The 22,195-nt window shown below is 45.2% G+C and overlaps 1 protein-coding gene across 3 annotated transcripts; it reads right to left on the minus strand.

Moving 5' to 3' along the window:
• Positions 1-1,239: 1,239 nt before the first annotated feature.
• cfap418 (cilia and flagella associated protein 418) lies at positions 1,240-16,828 on the minus strand. 3 transcript variants are annotated; one of them, XM_055633709.1, is made up of 7 exons: positions 16,660-16,828; positions 13,385-13,514; positions 12,923-12,978; positions 5,482-5,547; positions 3,729-3,824; positions 2,059-2,243; positions 1,240-1,912 (listed from the first exon to the last, which is right to left on the minus strand). In XM_055633709.1, the coding sequence occupies exons 1-6, from the start codon at positions 16,767-16,769 to the stop codon at positions 2,090-2,092; spliced, it is 612 nt and encodes a 203-aa protein (XP_055489684.1). In that variant the 5' UTR covers positions 16,770-16,828; the 3' UTR covers positions 1,240-1,912; positions 2,059-2,089. The 3 variants fall into 3 exon arrangements, with proteins under 3 accessions (XP_055489684.1, XP_055489682.1, XP_055489683.1); XM_055633707.1 differs by having other exon boundaries at positions 16,649-16,828; XM_055633708.1 differs by having other exon boundaries at positions 1,240-1,708; positions 16,649-16,827.
• Positions 16,829-22,195: the final 5,367 nt, after the last annotated feature.

A 22,195-nucleotide genomic window follows, 5' to 3' on the forward strand; every position in this document is an offset into this window, starting at 1 on the left:
ATGAGGCCATTCGGCCCTTCGAGCCAGCACCGCAATTCATTGTGATCATGGCTGATCATCCACAATCAGTACCCCGTTCATGCCTTTTCCCCATATCCCCTGACTCCGCTATCTTTAAGAGCATATCCAATTCTCCCTTGAAAGCATACAGAGAATTGGCCTCCATCGCCATCCGAGGCAGAGAATTCCACACTCAGCGCTCTCTGTGAGAAAAAGTGTTTCCTTGTCTCCGTTCCAAATGGCTTACTCCTTATTCCTAAACTGTGGCCCCTGGTTCTGGACTCCCCCAACATCGGGAACATGTTTCCTGCCTCTAGAGCGTCCAAGCCCTTAACAATCTTATATGTTTCAATGAGATCACCTCTCATTCTTCTAAACTCCAGAGTGTACAAGCCCAGCTGCTCCATTCTTTCAGCATACGACAGTCCCACCATCCCGGGAATTAACCTTGTAAACCTATGCTGCACTCCCTCAATAGCAAGAATGTCCTTCCTCAAATTATGGGACCAAAACTGCACACAATACTCTAGGTGTGGTCTCACTAGGGTTCTGTACAACTGCAGAAGGACACTAGGGCTCTGTACAACTGCAGAAGGACTACAGAAGATAATCATGTCTTGCCTTTTGGCTGACTGGTTAACATGCAACAAAATCTTTTCACTGTACCTCGGTAGATGTGACAATAAATTAAACTGAATCTTAGACTAATTTGTACGTTCTCCCCATGACCGCGTTGGTTTCCTCTGGATGCTCTGGTTTCCTCCCACACCCCAAAGACATGTGGGTTGGTATGTTAGTTGTCCTGTGTAAAGTGCCTCAAGAATGTTGACGAATGGTAGAATCTGAGGGAGTTCATGAGAACGTGGGAAGAATAAAACAGTGGGATTAACGTAGGATTGATAAAAATGGGTCTGGGGTGGATTTGGTAGACTGTAAATGGTAAAGTTAAAGAATTATACACCAGCTCCAATCTGTAAGATTAATGAAAATGGTTTGGTGTAGATTTGGTAGGCTGTAAATTTCTACAGTCACAGAATCGTCCAGCAGTTCCAATCAGTGAACAAAATGGATGAGAAGGGAAATGTATTAGAGGAATAATGCAAAATATATTAGCGTTTTAGCAAAGCTGAAAACTATCATCAGGGATAAATCTTTAAGAATGAGTATGATTTGCAAGGCTCAGCAATGAAGCCTGATAAAGACATCAACTACACAGAAACATTAAAATTACAACAACAATTGCTTGCCAATATTCAACTTTATTTACATATTTAACGAAATACTTTTCATAGCAGGGAATGTACCTAAAAGTGCCAAAATGTTAAAAAAAAAAAACTGTTGTAAAAACTATAACAAACATAAAATGGAATACCCACTATTTCTTTATCCAGTGTACAGGCATTTTGATACTGGGCATTCCAATTTGCATCATTTAATAAACTCGATAAATTCCTTCCAGGCCGATGCGTGGTCATCTTTAAAACCGTTTTCTCTCCCACTGTGGGACACTTCTTTTTCCAAAGGTTAATCTTGGAAACCTGTATTGTTCCCGAACTGCATGGCTGCAAATGTACAGCTGGGTTTGCCATCAGACCGGATGATATTCAGCGAGTCCGATCGCTATGAATAGATCCAACCCAATGAGGTCCTCAAACGTTAAAGGATGACAATCCTGACATCATGGCAACTCGTCGATAAGCAGTCACATCTGAAAGGATTTAAAAAATAGAAGGCCTTGTTTTCTTTTTAAAGGGTTATTTTCACCTTCCACCTTTGTCGTTTTACTTTCCACAGTCGCACAATAACCTCTGGTCTTGCAAGTCCAAATGCACTGGACTGAAAATGCCTGCACTTGAAAATGTGCATTGAACGGTTCAGTTTGGCACCAACCCCCCCCAGTCCTCAAAGCATCCTGTAGAAGAATTCCAACGGCAGCTTTAGTTTCCCCGAACAGCAGGCCCGCTTAAACTGATGCAGCTTGTCTTGCATGTAATAAAGTTCTGGAAATGTGGTGATATTTCAGGTAATACATCGGAAGAGAACCCCCCCCCCCCTTACCTCTCTGAAGGGGAATGGACAAGGCCAATCCTTAGTGTTTGCCACAGACCCATCGAAGATGCTGTTCTTCCCTGATATCGGTCAGAGTGTGGACGGACCTCCAGCTGCACTGGCAGGCGTATGCTCGGGCCCCTTTCTTGCTCAGTGCCTTTACTTTCAGTTTACTTACGTCGGGCATGCTGTTTCTGTTGGCAAAAGTTATAAAAATGGCACTCGCATGCGTGAATCTAACGTACTTGTTGCTCACAACTTCATTTGATTTGAAAAAAAAACCCCCACTTGCAACAGTTATCAAATTCTGGAACGCAATCAGCCAATGCTCACATCTGAGTCTTGTTGAGTTTTACCATTGCAGGTCCACTACCGATTTCCCGGCAACTGGTGCCCCGGCCCCCCCTTTTAGTCCGCACAAAATCCCCCCCAAAAATGTAGCACCTAGGGCGGGTGAGGGTGCCGATCAGTGGGTGGCATTTATTCCTGCGGCCGGGACACTGGAACTCCGGCCGGAGCCAGGGCCGGCAGATCTGTCTCCTTAGCCGACTTTGCGGGCCAATATCTTGGTTTCTCCCCCCCAAGGCCGTGATCTCTGCTGGTCCGGCAAAACCGATAATAAGGCAAGGCGCCGAATAATCGGTGGTGGACGTTGAAGTGGAAAGTTTGTAAAATATCTGAAGTCTACGAGAATGTAACAGAGGAGGAAGCTGCTCTTAGTTTAGTTTAAGGATGCAGAGCAGAAACAGCCCCTTCAGTCCACCGAGTCCGCGCCGACCAGCGATCACCGCACACTAACACTATCCTACACACACTAGGGATCATATAGAGGTGTACAAAATCATGAGAGGAATAGATCGGGTACATGCACAGAGTCTCTTGCCCAGATTAGTGTGTATGGAACGAGCTGCCAGAGGGTGTAGTTGATGCTGGGACTATCCCATTGTTTAAGAGACACGTACATGGATAGGACAGCTTTGGACAGATATAGACCAAACGCAGGCAGGTGGGACTAGTGTAGCTGGGACATTGTTGGCCGGTGTGGACAAGTTGGGCCGAAGGGCCTGTTTCCACACTGCATCACTCAATGACTCTATCTGTGGACTTTCATATGACGTTTGCCACATGAAGCCATTCACATTAATTTTATGGCCTCCATAGCAACATAAAAACCTAAGAAACATATATCATAAGAATTTGGTTGGAAGTTCTCCATTCCACACTGGATTGTCAGATATAGATCTAAGGTGAGAGGAGTAAGGTTTAAAGGTGATACACGGGGCAAGTAATACAGAGAGTGGTGGGTGCCTAGAGCGTGCTGCCAAGGGTGCTGGCGGAGTCCAGACATGATAGTGGCATTTAAGAGGCACTTAGATAGGCATCTGGAGATGCAGGGAATGGAGGGATAAGGATCATGTGCAGGCATAGGAGATTAGTTTATCCTGGTATCGTGTTCAGCCATGACATTGTGGGCCAATGGACCTGGCCTGCCTTCTCCCCATAACCTCTGACACCTGTACATCCTGTGCTGTGCTGCCCTATGTCATCATCGTCATCATCATCATCATCATCATCATCATCATCATCGTTGAAAACATCAACGGGCACGGTGCCTTACAATGCTGTGTACGACAGTGATCGAAACTTCTACTGAAGTGTCGATATAGGTTCAAACGTACCTGAAAAAAAAGTAGTCGCAAGACTTGTTCCATTCACAATCATCAATGGCAATTACCCGAAAGTCGCAAGTAGTACATCGCAGCTGATCACATGTTCTGTAAATAAAATATTTAAAAAAATCTTTCCATAATACACTGTTCAAACCAAGTATTTATGCTTAACCATAATAGAATCCTACAGATAACATTTAATAATTCGTTTAGATTAGTTGTTAGAGATACAGCGCGGAAACAGGCACTTCAGCTCACCGAGTCCGCGCCGACCCGCACATTAACACCATCCTACACCCACTGGGGACAATGTTTACATTTAACAAGCCAGTTAACCTACAAGCCCGTACGTCTTTCGTCTATCTGACTATTCTGACATCCCCCTTGTACGTTATTAGACCTTATTTTTCACTTAGAAACATAGAAAATGTTTCAGGAGAAGGCCATTCTGTCCTTCGAGCCAGCACCACCATTCAATACGATCATGGCTGATCATCTAAAATTAGTACCTCGTTCCTGCTTTCTTCCCACATCCCTTGATGCTGTTAGCCCTAAGAGCTAAATCTAACTCTCTCTTGAATACATCCAGTGAACTGGCCTCCACTACCTTCCGTGGCAGAGAATACCACAGATTCACAACTCTCTGGGTGAAAAATGTATTTCCTCATCTCAGTCCTAAATGGTCTGTCCCTTATTCTTAAACTGTGACCCCTGGTTCTGGACCCCCCCCCCCCGCCCCCCCAACATGGGGAACATTTTTCCTGCATCTAGCCTGTCCAATCCCTTAAGAATTTTATATGTTTAATACTTAATAAAGACAATTATTTCTCAGAAATTCTTTTATAGTTCAATGTTTGTGCAATAACTATCAAGTAGTGAAAGGCCTGGATAGAGTGGATGTGGAGAGGATGTTTCCACTAATGGGGAAATCTAGGGCCAGAGGTCACATCCTCAGAATAAAAGGGTATACCTTTAGGAAGTGGTTGAGGAGGAATTTCTTTCATCAGAGGGTAGTGAATCTGTGGAATTCATTGCCACAGAATGCTGTGGAGGCCATCAATGGATGTTTGTAAGGTGGAGATCGATAGATTTTTGATTAGTAAGGGTGTCAGGGGTTACGTGGAGAAGGCAGGAGAATAGGGTTGGGAGGGAGAGATAGATCAGCCATGATTGAATTGCGGGGTAGACCTGATGGGCCGAATGGCCTAATTCTGCTCCAGTCAGTTATGAACTGTAAAAAGAATGTCTTTCAATCTTGTTCAATGCTCACTGATTTTCCTTTCGGTATCACTAGACACATTATCACTTGGATCTGAACTCAACTGATCAAATAAAACAGTAACGGCAGAGCAAGAATTGTATTAGGATGCATCGTAGAGCAGTTTAGCTACAGCTCTATACAAGACTGCGAGAAATTGCAGAGATATTAAAACGAGCCCAAACATGGGCGGTGGGTGTATGGAACAAGCTGCCGGAGGAGGTAGTTGAGGCTGGGACTATCCCAACGTTTATGAAACAGTTAGACACGTACATGGATAGGACAGGTTTGGAGGGATGTGGGCCAAACGCAGGCAGGTGGGACTAGTGTAGCTGGGATATGTTGGCCGGTGTGGGCAAGTTGGGCAGAAGGGCCTGTTTCCACACTGTATCACTCTATGACTGTAGGATGATGTAAAATATTATTTCTCTATCCCTCATAATCTTCTGTCTCGTTGAGTTAAATTCTAGGTGAGTAGAAAAAACATGAAAATGAGTGAGTTACCTGTGAGAAGTATTTGTTCCCAGTCCGTGGGGTGCAGAACTGCCACCAAGATAAACTGGAGAACATCTAAAAATATAGCATTGTCGTCAAATTAAAAAACGTACAAAAAGTGATGTCGGATCACAAAAGGAAATGAATATGGGGCACATTGTAAACAAGTGTTGCTAGGTAGCGCAGCGGTACAGTTGCTGCCTCACAGCGCCAGAGACACAGGTTCCATCCCGACTACGGGTGCTGTCCGTATGGAGTTTGTACGTTCTCCCCGTGACCGCGTGGGTTTTCTCCGAGATCTTCGTTTTCTTCCAACACTCCGTAGACGTACAGGTTTATAGGTTCATTGGCTTGGTATAAATGTAAATTGTCCCTAGTGTGTGTAGGAGTGATAATGCGGAGATTGATGGGCAGTGTCGATTCGGTGGGCCGAAGGGCCTGTCTCCGCACTGTATCTCTGAACCAAGATCCCTAATTATTATGTGTGGGAAGAAACTGCAGATGCTGGTTTAAATCGAAGATAGACACAAAATGCTGGAGTAATTCCATGGGACAGGCTGCATCTCTGGAGAAGGAATGAGTGACGTTTCTGGCCAAGACCCTTCTTCAGACTGATGTCAGGGGAGTGGGCGGTGCATAGATAAGGAAATGTAGGGTGTGAAAACAGGACAAAGGGGATGGGGATCAAGGAAAATGTAGAATAGATCATTGTTAGTTGGGAGAAGGTAACAACAAAGCAAACAGATTAAAATAGTAAAGACTGGGGAACTGGGGGGGGGATGGAGAGAGTGGGAAAGCAAGGGGTACTTGAAGTTAGAGGAGTTAATGATACCGCTGGGGATGTAAGCTGCCCAGGCAAAATAAGAGGTGCTGTTCCTCCAATTTGCGCTGGGCCTCAATGACAATGGAGAAGGCCCAGGACAGAAAGGTCAGATTGGGAGTTGGAGGGGGAGTTAATGTGCTGAGCAATCGGGAGATCAGGAAGGTTTAGGCGGACTGAGCGGAGGATAGGAAGACCAGTAGAAGTTACTGTACTCTGAAGAGTCAAAACTTGCATCTTGTTGACTTAAGATCTGTCCTTGGACCTAGCACACTGATGCAATCATAAAGAAATCCCATGAATGAGAAGATTGAGCAGTTTTGGTATATCAACAAATACTTGTCTTGAACATCTACAGGTGTACGGTACAGAACTTAAGACTGGTTTGGCACCTCGAACGCCCAGGAACGAAGATGATTACAAAAAGTTGTGACCACTGCCCGGTCCATCACGGGTACTGACCTCCCCACCATCGAAGGGATCTACAGGAGTTGCTGGCTCAATATGGCAGCCAGCATCGTCAGAGACCCACACCACCCTGGCCACACTCTCATTTTACCCCTGTTATCGGGAAGAAGGTACAGGAGCCTGAAAACTGTAACATCCAGGTTCAGGTACAGCTTCTTCCCCACAACAGTCAGGCTGTAAATACTATCCAACTGTAAATATCCAACTATGCTCAGAACTACATAGGTATTGATGTTGCATCATAATTGTTTGTTTGTGTTTTATATGCTGTTGGTTATTATGGTGTTTACAGTCATAGAGTGATACAGTGTGGAAACAGGCCCTTCGGCCCAACTTGCCCACACCGGCCAGCATGTCCCAGCTACACTAGTCCTACCTGCCTGTGTTTGGTCCATATCCATCCATACCTGCCCTATCCATGTACCTGTCTAACTGTTTCTTAAACGATGGGATAGTCCCAGCCTCAACTACCTCCTCTGGCAGCTTGTTCCATACACCCACCTGGTGAACACATTACCCCTCGGATTCCTATTAAATCTCTTCCCCTTCACCTTAAACCTATGTCCTCTGGTCCCCGATTCCCCTACTCTGGGCAAGAGACTCTGTGCATCTACCCGATCTATTAGAAACATAGAACATAGAAATTAGGTGCAGGAGTAGGCCATTCGGCCCTTCGAGCTTGCACCGCCATTCAATATGATCATGGCTGATCATCCAACTCAGTTTCCCGTACCTGCCTTCTCTCCATACCCCCTGATCCCCTTAGCCACAAGGGCCACATCTAACTCCCTCTTAAATATAGCCAATGAACTGGCCTCAACTACCCTATGTGGCAGAGAGTTCCAGAGATTCACCACTCTCTGTGTGAAAAAAAGTTCTTCTCATCTCGGTTTAAAGGATTTCCCCCTTATCCTTAAGCTGTGACCCCTTGTCCTGGACTTCCCTAACATCGGGAACAATCTTCCTGCATCTAGCCTGTCCAACCCCTTAAGAATTTTGTAAGTTTCTATAAGATCCCCTCTCAATCTCCTAAATTCTAGAGAGTATAAACCAAGTCTATCCAGTCTTTCTTCATAAGACAGTCCTGACATCCCAGGAATCAGTCTGGTGAACCGTCTCTGCACTCCCTCTATGGCAATAATGTCCTTCCTCAGATTTGGAGACCAAAACTGTACGCAATACTCCAGGTGTGGTCTCACCAAGACCCTGTACAACTGCAGTAGAACCTCCCTGCTCCTATACTCAAATCCTTTTGCAATGAAAGCTAACATACCATTCGCTTTCTTTACTGCCTGCTGCACCTGCATGCCTACCTTCAATGACTGGTGTACCATGACACCCAGGTCTCGCTGCATCTCCCCCCCAATTTCCCAATCGGCCACCATTTAGATAATAGTCTGCTTTCCCGTTTTTGCCACCAAAATGGATAACCTCACATTTATCCACATTATACTGCATCTGCCAAACATTTGCCCACTCACCCAGCCTATCCAAGTCACCTTGCAGTCTCCTAGCATCCTCCTCACAGCTAACACTGCCCCCCAGCTTAGTGTCATCCGCAAACTTGGAGATATTGCCTTCAATTCCCTCATCCAGATCATTAATATATATTGTAAATAGCTGGGGTCCCAGCACTGAGCCTTGCGGTACCCCACTAGTCTCTGCCTGCCATTGTGAAAAGGACCCGTTTACTCCTACTCTTTGCTTCCTGTTTGCCAGCCAGTTCTCTATCCACATCAATACTGAACCCCCAATGCCTTGTGCTTTAAGTTTGTATACTAATCTCTTATGTGGGACCTTGTCGAAAGCCTTCTGGAAGTCCAGATACACTACATCCACTGGTTCTCCCCTATCCATGCTACTAGTTACATTCTCGAAAAATTCTATAAGATTCGTCAGACATGATTTACCTTTCGTAAATCCATGCTGACTTTGTCCAATGATTTCACCACTTTCCAAATGTGCTGCTATCCCATCTTTAATAACTGACTCTAGCAGTTTCCCCACTACCGATGTTAGACTAACTGGTCTGAAATTCCCCATTTTCTCTCTCCCTCCCTTCTTAAAAAGTGGGGTTACGTTTGCTACCCGCCAATCTTCAGGAACTACTCCAGAATCTAAAGAGTTTTGAAAGATTATTACTAATGCATCCACTATTTCTGGAGCTACTTCCTTAAGTACTCTGGGATGCAGCCTATCTGGCCCTGGGGATTTATCGGCCTTTAATCCATTCAATTTACCCAACACCACTTCCCGGCTAACCTGGATTTCACTCAATTCCTCCAACTCCTTTGACCCGCGGTCCCCTGCTATTTCCGGCAAATTATTTATGTCTTCCTTAGTGAAGACGGAACCAAAGTAGTTATTCAATTGGTCCGCCATATCCTTGTTCTCCATGATCAACTCACCTGTTTCTGACTGCAAAGGACCTACATTTGTTTTAATTAATCTCTTTCTTTTCACATATCTATAAAAATTTTTGCAGTCAGTTTTTATATTCCCTGCCAGTTTTCTTTCATAATCTATTTTTCCTTTCCTAATTAAGCCATTTGTCCTCCTCTGCTGGTCTTTGAATTTCTCCCAGTCCTCCGGTATGCTGCTTTTTCTGGCTAATTTGTACGCATCATCCTTCGCTTTGATACTATCCCTGATTTCCCTTGTTATCCATGGATGTACTACCTTCCTTGATTTATTCTTTTGCCAAACTGGGATGAACAATTTTTGTAGTTCATCCATGCAGCCTTTAAATGTCTTCCATTGCATATCCACCGTCAACCCTTTTAGAATTAATTGCCAGTCAATCTTGGCCAATTCACGTCTCATACCCTCAAAGTTACCTTTCTTTAAGTTCAGAACCATTGTTTCTGAATTACCAATGTCACTCTCCATCCTAATGAAGAACTCAACCATATTATGGTCACTCTTGCCCAAGGGGGCACGTACAACAAGATTGCTAACTAACCCTTCCTCATTACTCAATACCCAGTCTAAAATAGCCTGCTCTCTCGTTGGTTCCTCTACACGTTGATTTAGATAACTATCCCGCATACATTCCAAGAAATCCTCTTCCTCAGCACCCCTGCCAATTTGATTCACCCAATCTATATGTAGATTGAAGTCACCCATTATAACTGTTTTGCCTTTGTCGCACGCGCATTTCTAATTTCCTGTTTGATACCATCTCCAACTTCACTACTACTGTTAGGTGGCCTGTACACAACACCCACCAGCGTTTTCTGCCCCTCTATTTCGCAGCTCTACCCACACCGATTCCACATCCTCCAAACTAATGTCCTTCCTTTCCATTGCATTAATCCCCTCTCTAATCAGTAACGCTACCCCACCTCCTTTTCCTTTCTGTCTATCCCTCCTGAATATTGAGTATCCCTGGATGTTCAGCTCCCAGCCTTGGTCACCCTGGAGCCATGTCTCCGTGATCCCAACTATATCATAGTCATTAATAGCTATCTGCACATTCAACTCATCCACCTTATTACGAATGCTCCTTGCATTGAGACACAAAGCCTTCAGGCTTGTTTTTACAACACTCTTACCCCTTATACAATTATGTTGAAAAGTGACCTTTTTTGATTTTTGCCCTGGTTTTGTCTGCCTGCCACTTTTACTTTTCACCTTGCTACCTATTTCTTCTACCCTCATTTTACACCCCTCGGTCTCTACGCTCACACATTTAAGAAACCCTTTCCCTTTAACTCCATCCTCCACTATCCCATTCAACACCCCGCCCCCCCCTATTCAGTTTAAAGCCACCCATGTAGCAGTGGCAAACCTGCCTGCCAGAATGCTGGTCCCACACCTGTTAAGATGCAATCTGTCCCTTTTGTACAGTTCCCCCTTATCCCAAAACAGATCCCAGTGATCTAAGAATCTAAATCCCTGCCCCGTGCACCAGTTCCTCAGCCACACGTTCAGGTCCCGTATCTCCCTGTTCCTGCTCTCGCTAGCACGGGGAACTGGAAGCAAACCGGAGATAACAACCCTATTCCTCTCATCATTTTGTACACCTCTATAAGATTACCCCTCATCCTCCTGCGCTCCAAGGAATAGGGCTCCAGCCTACTCAACCTCTCCCTATAGCTCACACCCTCTAGTCCTGGCAACATTCTCGTAAATCTTTCCTGAACCCTTTCAAGCTTGACAACATCTTTCCGATAACTTGGTGCCCAGAACTGAACACAATACTCTAAATGCGGTCTCACCAACGTCTTACACAAGTGCAACATGACCTCCCAATGTTCACATATATCTGTTGTGCTGCTGCAAGTAAGAATTTCATTGTTCTGTTTTGGGACATCTGACAATAAAACATTCTGGTCTCTCTTGACTCCCGTTACTGCAAGTCTCAAGCTAAGCTAGTTAGATGTGGCCCTTGTGGCTAAAGGGATCAGGGGGTATGGAGAAAAGGCAGGAACAGGATACTGAGTTGGATGATCAGCAATGATCATATTGAATGGTGGTGCAGGCTCGAAGGGCCGAATGGCCTACTCCTCCACCTATTTTCTATGTTTCTAAGCAGAAATGAGAATGAAAGGCAAGAGATTACGACAGAGACCAAAGGAACTGCAGAGCTGGAATCTTGAGCAGAACAAAGTGCTGGAGGAACTCAGCGGGCCAGGCAATATCTGTGGAGGACTTGGATAGGCGACGTTTCGGGTCAGGAAATTTCTTCAGAACTCCAACACGTTGTGTTTTGTGCGAGAGATAAAGAAAAGCAGGAGTAAATCAACTAAATTAATTGAGTTAAGTTTGGAAATACAAGGCGGAAACATATCTTCGGCCCACTAGAGTCCGGGACTCCCGGCCAAACAGCGATTCCCACACATTGACGTGAGCCTACACACCCTTGGGCAATCTACAATGATGCCAGGCCAGTTAACCCAAAAACCTATACGTCTTTGGAGTGTGGAAGGAAACCAGAGATCCCGGAGAAAACCTTCTCAGGTCATGGGGAGAACGTACAGACAGCACCCATGGTCAGGATCAAACCCAGGTCTCTGGTGCTGCAAGACAGCAACTCTACAGCTGCGCCACCATGCCGCATAAATGTTACTGACTGTTTATAGCTCTGGGAGTATCAATCAACTAGTAGGTGGTAAGAGATCTGGTATGTAGGAAATAATGGATTCATTATCTAAATTACTCTCTAGTGCCCCAAAGTTAATTAAAGGGTTGATAATAAACATCTAATTAAAGGGAGGTCAGGTTTTTTAAAAAATAATTAATAATTGACCTAATATTTTCATTAGTAATATACTGTTTCTCCAGAATTTGTGGACAGAAATTCTGTTTTGGATCGCCACATTTTTATGTTCTCGACCTAGAGCTTCAAACTTAGTTTTAGAGATACAGCGTGGGAACGTGAACTTTGGCCCAACAAGTCCACGCCAACCAACGATCACCCATACCATTATGTTATCTGTTTTGCATCCCACGCATTAAGGGCAATTTAACAGAAGCCAATTAACCTGCAAACCTGCACGTCTTTGGAGTGTGTGAGGAAACCGGAGCACCCGGAGAAAACCCACGCAGGTCACGGGGAGAACGTACAAACTCCATACAGACAGCGCCCATAGTCAGAATCAAACCGGGGTCTTCTGGTGCCGTGAGGCAGCAACTCTACTGCTGCGCAATATCTTAATCATTCAATTTTATGGGTGGCTAAATTATTATTCTGCTGTCCAGACTTCTAGTGTATAAATCAGCAGCAGTATAAACATTAACGGTCGACAAAAGTGCTGGAGAAACTCAGCGGGTGCGGCAGAATCTATGGAGCGAAGGAAATAGGCAATGTTTCGGGCAGTCTTACCCCCCCACCCTGCATCAGCCTGAAGAAGGGTTTCGGCCCGAAACATTGCCTATTTCCTTCGCTCCATAGATGCTGCCGCACCTGCTGAGTTTCTCCAGCACTTTTGTCTACCTTTGATTTTCCAAGCATCTGCAGTTCCTTCTTAAGCAGTATAAACATTTATCTTTGATATAATATCAGTACATTTGGCATAAACAAGGGGGAGCAAAATAAAAAAATAAACAGGTTGCGATAAAGGTTTTAACATTTTCCATCGTTTAGCATTGCTGTGCACAGATCAGAACTTTATCAATAAAAAATAAATATAATGTAACTATTGTATTCATTAAACTTACTTTCTACCATTGGCCTGATGAGCTGCACAATTTGTTACTGCTCTTCCACTTGACTTCTGAAAACAAAATAAGACAAAGAGTGACAGTTCATCCGATGAATATAATTAAAAAATTTACATTTTTTCTATTTTATAGAGCATCTGATTTAACTCAAATTAGGTAGACAAAAATGCTGGAGAAACTCATCTATAGATGCTGCCTCACCCGCTGAGTTTCCCCAGCATTTTTGTCTACCTTCGATTGTTCCAGCATCTGCCCATAGTGTGTGGAATAGGGTAGGTGAATGGGACGATCGTTGGTCGGTGCGGAATCAGTGGGCTGAGGAGCCCGTCTCCACGTGGTATCTCTAAATAAAATCTAAAGAATCGTCACGTATAATTCCTCTCTTGAACACACACATTACATAAACTTTTGTAGAATTTTATAAATGAGTTTACACATAAGAAATCTCACACAACTTACAGAAAGGTCCAATACAGTTGGATCATCTTGGAAAATATCTTTAATAAGGTCATTTAAATCATCTTCCTCTTCATCATCATCATCATCATCATCTTCATCTTCATCGTCAACTGATGGGACTGTGGGTGATCTGAAAATCAGAATAGAGTAGATTAAAAGTATAGCCAATAAATTTGAAATAAACATGGGAAACATCAGAAATACACAGGCTAGAAGATAGACACAAAATGTTGGAGTAACTCAGCGGGACAGGCAGCATCTCAGGATAGAAGGTTTGGGTGACATTTCAGGTCGAGCCACAGGTCTTGGCCCAAAACGTCACCCATTCCTTCTATCCAGGGATGCTGCCTGGCCCGCTGAGTTGCTCAAGCATTTTGTGTCTATCTTCGGTGGAAACCAGCATATGCAGTTCCTTCCTGCACAAAATACACAGGCTAGTCAATCTTTGCAAATAGTAAGTTTCATATTCTTTAAATCACCAAGAATGCCTTTCAGCTTTCAAATAAGAAACCTCAATGTAAACACGTGCCCTTAACAGCAACATCTGATGGTAGAGTGACAAATTTACTTTGATGATCAAGATGATAACAGTGTGTGTAGGAAAGAACTGCAGATGCTGAAAAAGGATCTCAACCCGAAACGTCACCCATTCCTTCTCTCCAGAGATGCTGCTTGTCCCGCTGAGTTACTCCAGCTTTTTGTGTCTCTCAGATGATAACACTAATGCATTTTGATTCGAGTTAATTACATCCAAAATACAGTTGAATGGAAATGATGAGAATATAAAACTGTAAATGTTTTATAAGATGGTTTAGTTTAGTTTATTGTCAAGTGTACTGAGGTACAATGAAAAGCTTTTGTTGCGTGTTATCCAGTCAGCGGTAAAACAATACACGATTACAATCGGCCATTCACAGCGTACAGATACATGGTAAAGGATGACCCCAAGTGCAAGGTAAAGCAGGTAAAGTCGACTGAGTACTCCAGCACTTTATGTTTTCAGTGTAAACCAGCATCTGCAGCTCCTTCATCAATATTTAAACGAATAGACCTGTCCCACAGGCGACTTTTTAGGCGGCGGCAGGAGCCTATGCAATCGCCACATGTTCGCGGGTGGTTGCTGGGGAGTCGCCTTCATGGTCGTGAGGAGTTCCTGCATTCTGGGAACCAATCGCGGCCTCGTTATCACCGCCACAAATTTTTAAAAAATATGTTGAAAAATTAGCGGCAACCAGAATGAAGCCGCTATGGAGAGTAGCAAGGTGGGTTGCCAGGAGGTCGAAGGTTCTCGTAGGTTGTAGCCGGTGCTGACTGGTGAATTCCATTGGCTCATTGGGAAAAAAACCCATAAGCAGTTTTCAGAACCAAGGATAACCGACCGGTAATGCTAAATGTCCGCCGAGCTTCACAGCCGTGTATCTCTGGCTTCTTAAAAGTTGTCTCCACTCCATCTCCCCCCCTCTTTTAAAGGACTTACCGTGCACTGTGCTTTAGCCGTCTTAATTACAGCGCCAACCATCCTGTTCATCGTGGTGTGTGTCTGTATCACCTTGGCATTGTAACGTGTGAATTTCACTCAGACAGCGCTCCCCCTGCTTGCCCTGTCCCGCGCCTGCACAACGGGCTGGTGAAGGAAGCGACGTGTGTGTGTGTGTTCCACTCTGACAGTCGCTGGCAGTCGCCTGAAAAATCGCCGAAGTGGGACAGGCCCATAAGATGCTGTCTGATCCAATTACTCCAGCACTTTGTGTGCATCTTCAGTATAAACCTACATCTGCAGTTCCTTCTTCCACATGGAAACTAAGATGCTGCCTGACCCAGAGTTACTCCAGCACTTTGTGTCTTCTTTACAAACCAGCATCTGCAGTTTATTTCCTATTCATGATTCTTTTATCCAGGAAGTCGAGGCATGAGAGGCAGAGGTCGCAATGTCTCTGTTGGCCAGTGTTCCCCGGAGAAGAGGTGCAGCCACTTGCACCAATGCAACCTCCAGCTCTGAATGTGTTGGAAGGAACTGCAGATACTGGTTTAGACAATAGACATTAGGTACAGGAGTAGGCCATTCGACCCTTCGAGCCAGCACCGCCATTTAATGTGATCAAGGCTGATCATCCCCAGAAAAAGTGTTTCCTCGTCTCTGTTCTAAATGGCTTACCCCTTATTCTTAAACTGTAAGATTGTTCTGGACTCCCCCAACATCGGGAACATGCCTCATGTCCAAACCCTTAATAATCTTATATGTTTCAATAAGATCCCCTCTCATGCTTCTAAACTCCAGAGTATACAAGCCCAGCCGCTCCATTCTCTCATCATATGACAGTCCCACCATCCCGGGAATTAACCATGTAAACCTACGCTGCACTCCCTCAATAACAAGAATGTCCTTCCTCAAATTGGGGGACCAAAACTGCACACAATACTCCAGGTGTGGCCTCGCTAGGGCTCTATACAACTGCAGAAGGACTCTCTCCTCCTATACTCAACTCCTCTTGTTATGAAGGCCAACATGCCATTCACTTTCTTCACTGCCCGCTGTACATTTAAACTGAAGATAGACACAAAATGCTGGAGTAACCCAGTGGGACAGGCTGCAACTCAGGAGGGAAGGAATGGGTGACATTTCGGATCGGAATCCAGAAGAAGGATCTCGACCAGAAACGTCACCCATTCCTTTTCTCCAGAGATACTGTCTGTCCCACTGAGTTACTCCAGCATGTTGTGTCTATCATCAGTACAAGCATCACTATACATAAGCACTTAGATGCATATTAAATAAGTATTTAAACTAAGATGCTGCCTGACCCGGAATTACTCCAGCACTTTGTGTCTTCAGCATAAATCAGCATCTACAGTTCCTTCTTACACTTTGAAACTAAGATGCTGCCTGACCCAGAGTTACTCCGGCACTTTGTGTCTTCAGTGTAAACCAGCATCTGCAGTTCCTTCTTACACTTTGAAACTAAGATGCTGCCTGACCCAGAGTTACTCCGGCACTTTTTGTCTTCAGTGTAAACCAGCATCTGCAGTTCCCTGCCTATTCATGACTCTTTCATCCAGGCATGAGAGAGAGAGGTTGCAATGTCTCTGTTGGCCAGTGTTCCCTGGAGTAGAGGTGCAGCCACTTGCAGCAATGCAACCTCCAGCTCTGTCGTGTGTCGTTCCCCCATTGACCCACCTTGACCCTGGGGGGGGATGCAGAAGGCCGGGGTCAGGCCCAGCCCAGCACAGCCCGGCTCAGGAGAAACAAATGGTGGGTCATTTAACCTGGTTTTCACCTCCTTGTCCGAGCCCCCGGCTCCGGCCGCTCCCTCCAGGCTGCCCCCGGCCGCCGGGCCGCTGCTGCAGAAGCGCATCTCCACCTCGTCCAGCAGCTGGTCCAGGTCATCCGTCATGGCCGCCATCTGCCTGCCTCGCCCGGTTGCCTGGAGCCCGCGGGCGCGCGCACGTAGACGCCACGGGAGCGCGCACGCAAGTAAGCCAACCCCGGGAGCGCGCGCGCACCATGTCACTGCCCCCCGCGGGAGCGCGCACCCAATTCCCCTCCATCAACTCAAGCAACCAACTCTGGAGAGAAGGAATGGGTGATATTTCTGGGCTGGGGGGATGGGGTTCAGCCAAGGAATGGTCTAAACAAGTGACAAATAAAGCACCATACCATACCTGTCCATGTATTTTGAATGCTGTTATTGTAATTGTCCCAACCATTTCTTATAGGGAGGTTGTATGGCAGTCGGATCACAACCCGTGACCCGTACTGTTGCCACGCAATGCCAACTGGAGTACACGCGATGAACTGCAGGTAAGCACTTACCATTGTTTCCAGCGTTGCGGGCCCGTTACAAACCGCCGAAATGGTCGATTTTTGCGCTGTAAATAATTATGGAAATCGGGGTAAGCGTGAGAGACATTTATCCTACTTCAGAATTCCAAAAGTGAGGAGGAATGACGGTAGAGAGAAGCGGCAGCTGAAGGGACAACAACAGCTAAAGTGCTTGGCGAACATTCTCCGTGCAGATATCGAGATTGAAAATATTGGCAATTATCATAGAAACATAGAAACATAGAAAATAGGTGCAGGAGTAGGCCATTCGGCCCTTCGAGCCTGCAACACCATTCAATATGATCATGGCTGATCATCCACTCAGTATCCTGTACCTGCCTTCTCTCCATACCCCCTGATCCCTTTAGCCACAAGGGCCACATCTAACTCCCTCTTAAATATAGCCCATGAACTGGCCTCAACTACCTTCTGTGGCAGAGAATTCCCCAGATTCACAATCACTCTCTGTGTAAAAAATGTTTTTTTCATCTCGGTCCTAAAAGATTTCCCCCTTATCCTTAAACTGTGACCCCTTGTTCCCTGGACTTTCCCAACATCGGGAACAATCTTCCTACGTCTAGCCTGTCCAACCCCTTAAGAATTTTGTAAGTTTCTATAAGATCCCCCCTCAATCTTCTAAAATCTAGCGAGTACAAGCCAAGTCTATCCAGTCGTTCTTCATATGAAAGTCCTGACATCCCAGGAATCAGTCTGGTGAACCTTCTCTGCACTCCCTCTATGGCAATAATGTCCTTCCTCAGATTTGGAGACCAAAACTGTACGCAATACTTCAGGTGTGGTCTCACCAAGACCCTGTACAACTGCAGTAGAACCTCCCTGCTCCTATCAATCCTTTTGCTATGAATGCTAGTATACCATTCGCTTTCTTCACTGCCTGCTGCACCTGCATGCCTACTTTCAATGACTGGTGTACCATGACACCCAGGTCTCGTTGCATCTCCCCTTTTCCTAATCGGCCACCATTCAGATAATATTGCGTTTGCGCACTGCATTTCATCAACAGTAAGGCATTATTTGTGTTTTTTCTTGATTCGTTTGGTATCTTAAAAAGTTTCAGGAGTGGTAAATCTGGCTGTAAAATTTAAAAATCGCCCATGGTTCTCAAGTGTGTGGTGTGGCGGCGCCTATCGGCAGCGACTCGACTACAGTCTGTCTGTCTATTTTTAAATTTTTGTCTCGTTAAATGTATGTCTTGAACCCAGTTTTTTTATTTTTCCATAGCTGTGTATATGTGGGGGGTTGGAGGGGGGGGGGGTTATGAGGGTTTGGGGGGAAACCGTTAATCTCTTCCACCGACTTTTTCCCTGTCGGGTCTCCGTTGTCGTTGGGCCTAACATCGTGAAGCCGGTAGCGGCCTCTGGCCGGGACCAACCTTAGGGCTACAGTCGCGGAGCCTGCGGACCTGACATCGCAGAGCTGGCCGACTTCGTAGCGGGGAGAGCTGTGGTGGCACGCAGCTGCGTCCCGACTTCGGAGCTTCGGGGGCTCCAACCGCAGGCCCGGTGGACGGTAACATCGGGAGCTCGCAGGTCCTTGGTGGGAGAACGCTTTTCGGAGCTCCCGCAACGGCAACTTCTCCCGCTGGAATAGCGGGGTTTAAAGTACACGGAGCGGGGCCTAACATCGCTCGGCGTGGCTTAAACGGCCACAGGACATACCATCGCCCGCCGGGGGCTTTAACATCGGGAGCCTCAGTTCGCCATGACGCTGCAGGTGGACTGCTGCACCGCGGGAGAAGAACAAAGAGATGAGACTTTTTTGCCTTCCATCACAGTGAGGAGCTGTTGGAGATTCACTGTGATGGATGTTTGTGTAAATTGTGTTAAGTGTGGGTCTTGGGTTTTTTTGTAATGTAAGACTGTAGAAAATGCAATTTCGTTCAAACCAAGCTGTTTGAATGACAATAAAAGGCATTCTTCTTCAAAAAGAAAACGCTTCTGAAGCAAAATTTATCATTAAAAAAATCGCAAACCATACGTGGGTTTTGAAATACATTTTACTCAGATGCAAGCCAAGGATAATTGTTAGCTGTTAATTGGACATAATCAACCTCAGCAAATTGACAATATCCTATTGAAAGGCAGTGGGTGTTTAAGCTGTCAAGACATTTTATCATTTGCCAAAATATACATCTCAATAGCATAATGATAGAAAACTTACTTTTCCACACACCACTCGTACGTCTGGAGATTTTTTTTGTGATAAATTTAGCTTCAGAAGCGTTTTCTTTTTGCATGTAAAAACCCACCAGAATCATGGGCGATTTTAAAATCTTGAAACTTTTTAGATACCAAAGTAAAAAAGAAAAAACACAAATAATGCCTTAAGGGCCTGTCCCACTTGCCCGTCATTTGTGCCTCATTTACGCGTCATATGAGATGCAGTGAGAAAACGCGATAATTCCCAATATTTTCGATGTCTCTCACACTTACCCCGATTTCCACACTTATTTACAGGGCAAAAAATTACCTTTTCAGTGTTTTTTAAAGGGTAAGAAAGCACGTGTTTCGTGTATTAACAGTGTAGAAACATAGAAACATAGAAATTAGGTGCCGGAGTAGGCCATTCGGCCCTTCGATGCCGGAAGCTGCCATGTCCTCCACATGGATTGAGCTGGTAACGCCCTTTGACTCGATGACCTTATGTGCAACCCCCCTATTCTGAGGAAAGGTCTCGACCAGAAACATCACCCATTCCTTCTCTCCAGAGATGCTGTCCGTCCCGCCGAGTTACTCCAGCAATGTTGTGTCTATCTTCTGTTTAAACCAGCATCTGCAGTTCCTTCTTGCATATAAGAATAACGGGCAGGACCTACACAGTGAATGGTAGGGCTCTTTGGAGTGTTGCAGAGCAGAGGGATCTAGGAGTACAGGTACATGGTTCCTTGAAGGTCGAGTTGCAGGTAGATAAGGTAGTCAAAAAGGCTTTTGGCACATTGGCCTTCATCAGCCAGAGGATTGGGTATAGCAGGTGGGAGGTCATGTTGCAGTTGTATAAGATGTTGGTGAGGCCGTATTTAGAATATTGTGTTCAGTACTGGGCACCATGTTATAGGAAAGATGTTGTCAAGCTTGAAAGGGTAAAGGGAAGATTTACGAGGATGTTGCCAGGACTAGAGGGTGTGAGCTATAGGGAGAGGTTGAGTAGGCTGGGTCTCTAATCCTTGGAGCGCAGGAGGATGAGGGGCGATATTATAGAGGTGTATCATGATCATGAGACTCGATCATGAGACTCAGGTTATTTTTTTATTGGCTTTACTGGCTTTACCTTGCACTAAACGTTATTCCCTTATCATGTATCTATACACTGTAAATGGCTCGATTGTAATCATGCACGATTGTGAACACGCAACAAAAGCTTTTCACTGTACCTTGGTACACGTGAGAATGAACTAAACTGAAAATGAAACAAAAATTGAAACTGAAACAATGTTGATGGGGCTGGGAGAGGCGCTGTCGTTTCTGAGTGTTGGCAGTAGGTTGATGCCAGGTAGCGTTTGTTCTTTTCCCTGCTTCACCTTTGTGGTAATGCCATGTGCCAACGAATGCCATGCTTGCCCATTTCAAAGTCAAACACGTTGGTGGATCTAGATTCACATATAGGCCAGATGGAGCGGCACGGTGGCGCAGCGGTACAGATGCTGCCTTACAGCGCCAGAGACCCGGGTTTCATCCTGATTATGGTCGCATGGAGTTTGAAACAGACACTTCGGCCGACTGAGTCCATGCCGACCAGCGATCCCCACACACTGACTCTATCCAACACACACACAGTAGGGACAATTTTTTACAGTTACAGCAATCAATAGACAAAAGGTGCAGGAGTAGGCCATTCAGCCCTTTGAGCCAGCATCGCCATTCAATGTGATCATGGCTGATCATCCCCAATCAGTACCCAGTTCCTGCCTTCTCCCCATATCCCCTGACTGCTATCTTTAAGATCTCTATCTAGCTCTCTCTTGAAAATATCCAGCGAACCGGTCCCCACCGCCCTCTGAGGCAGAGAATTCCACAGACTCACCACTCTCTGTGAGAAAAAGTGTTTCCTCGTCTCCGTTCTAAATGGCTTACCCCTTATTCTTAAACTGTGGCTCCTGGTTCTGGAATCCCCCAACATTGGGAACACATTTCCTGCCTCTAGCATGTCCAAACCCTTTACAATCTTATATGTTTCAATAAGATAACCTCTCATCCTTCTAAACTCCAGAGTGTACAAGCCCAGCCGCTCCATTCTCTCAGCATATAACAGATATTAACCTGTACGTCTTTGGAGTGTGGGAGGAAACCGGAGATCCCGGAGTAAACCCACGCAGGTCACGGGGAGAACGTACAAACGACACCCATAGTCATGATCAAACCCGGGTCTTTGGCGCTGTAAGGCAGCAACTCTACCGCTGCACCACCGTGACGCTCTAAACCATGCATCAAGTTGCTTCACAATCTTGATTTGCAGGAACTCACCGGGTAGCAACTCAGTTTGATGTGAAGTCATGTAAAATGGTGAGCTTGTTAATATGCTGCTGACAACTCAAGTTTCCAGATATCTTTTTTTCGACGCTCAATCTGACAGAAGAATGACATTGCACGGCCATGAATGGATTATTTTTCCGCGCTGTATTCAGCATCGCTAGGATGCCTCAGTTGTCTCCGGAGCCCACGGCTGTCAAAGTAAATTTATTAATGCTGCAGTAATGCTCATTATATGTAATAATTCACTGGAATGAATGGAGTAGCAGGAATACACAGAGGGCAGATGCAGACACCAATGAATTATTCCGAATAAATCACTGACGAAACCAGCACCAAACTCAATCCCATTAATGTCAAAATTAGCTTTCATCTTCAGTACACATGATTTATCTTGCATTGGTTTCATTCCATTTATAATTTTTTATGATGGAGTTATTGAATGACACAGCACGGAAACAGATTCCGTGCCAAACATCATGCACACATCTACACTAATCCTGT

This window comes from Leucoraja erinacea, chromosome 4, assembly GCF_028641065.1.
Source record: "Leucoraja erinacea ecotype New England chromosome 4, Leri_hhj_1, whole genome shotgun sequence".
NCBI classification, from domain to species: Eukaryota; Metazoa; Chordata; class Chondrichthyes; order Rajiformes; family Rajidae; genus Leucoraja; species Leucoraja erinaceus.

What these genes read in the sequence shown, in the direction of transcription:
- cfap418 (XM_055633707.1), bottom strand. Translation starts at nt 16,785, where the DNA reads ATGGCGGCCATGACGGATGACCTGGACCAGCTGCTGGACGAGGTGGAG. An exon ending in GGAACAAATACTTCTCACAG is followed by an intron (nt 3,825 to 5,481) that starts GTAACTCACTCA and finishes TTTTATTTACAG; the next exon opens with AACATGTGATCAGCTGCGAT. An exon ending in TGCGACTACTTTTTTTTCAG is followed by an intron (nt 2,244 to 3,728) that starts GTACGTTTGAAC and finishes TTTTGCCAACAG; the next exon opens with AAACAGCATGCCCGACGTAA.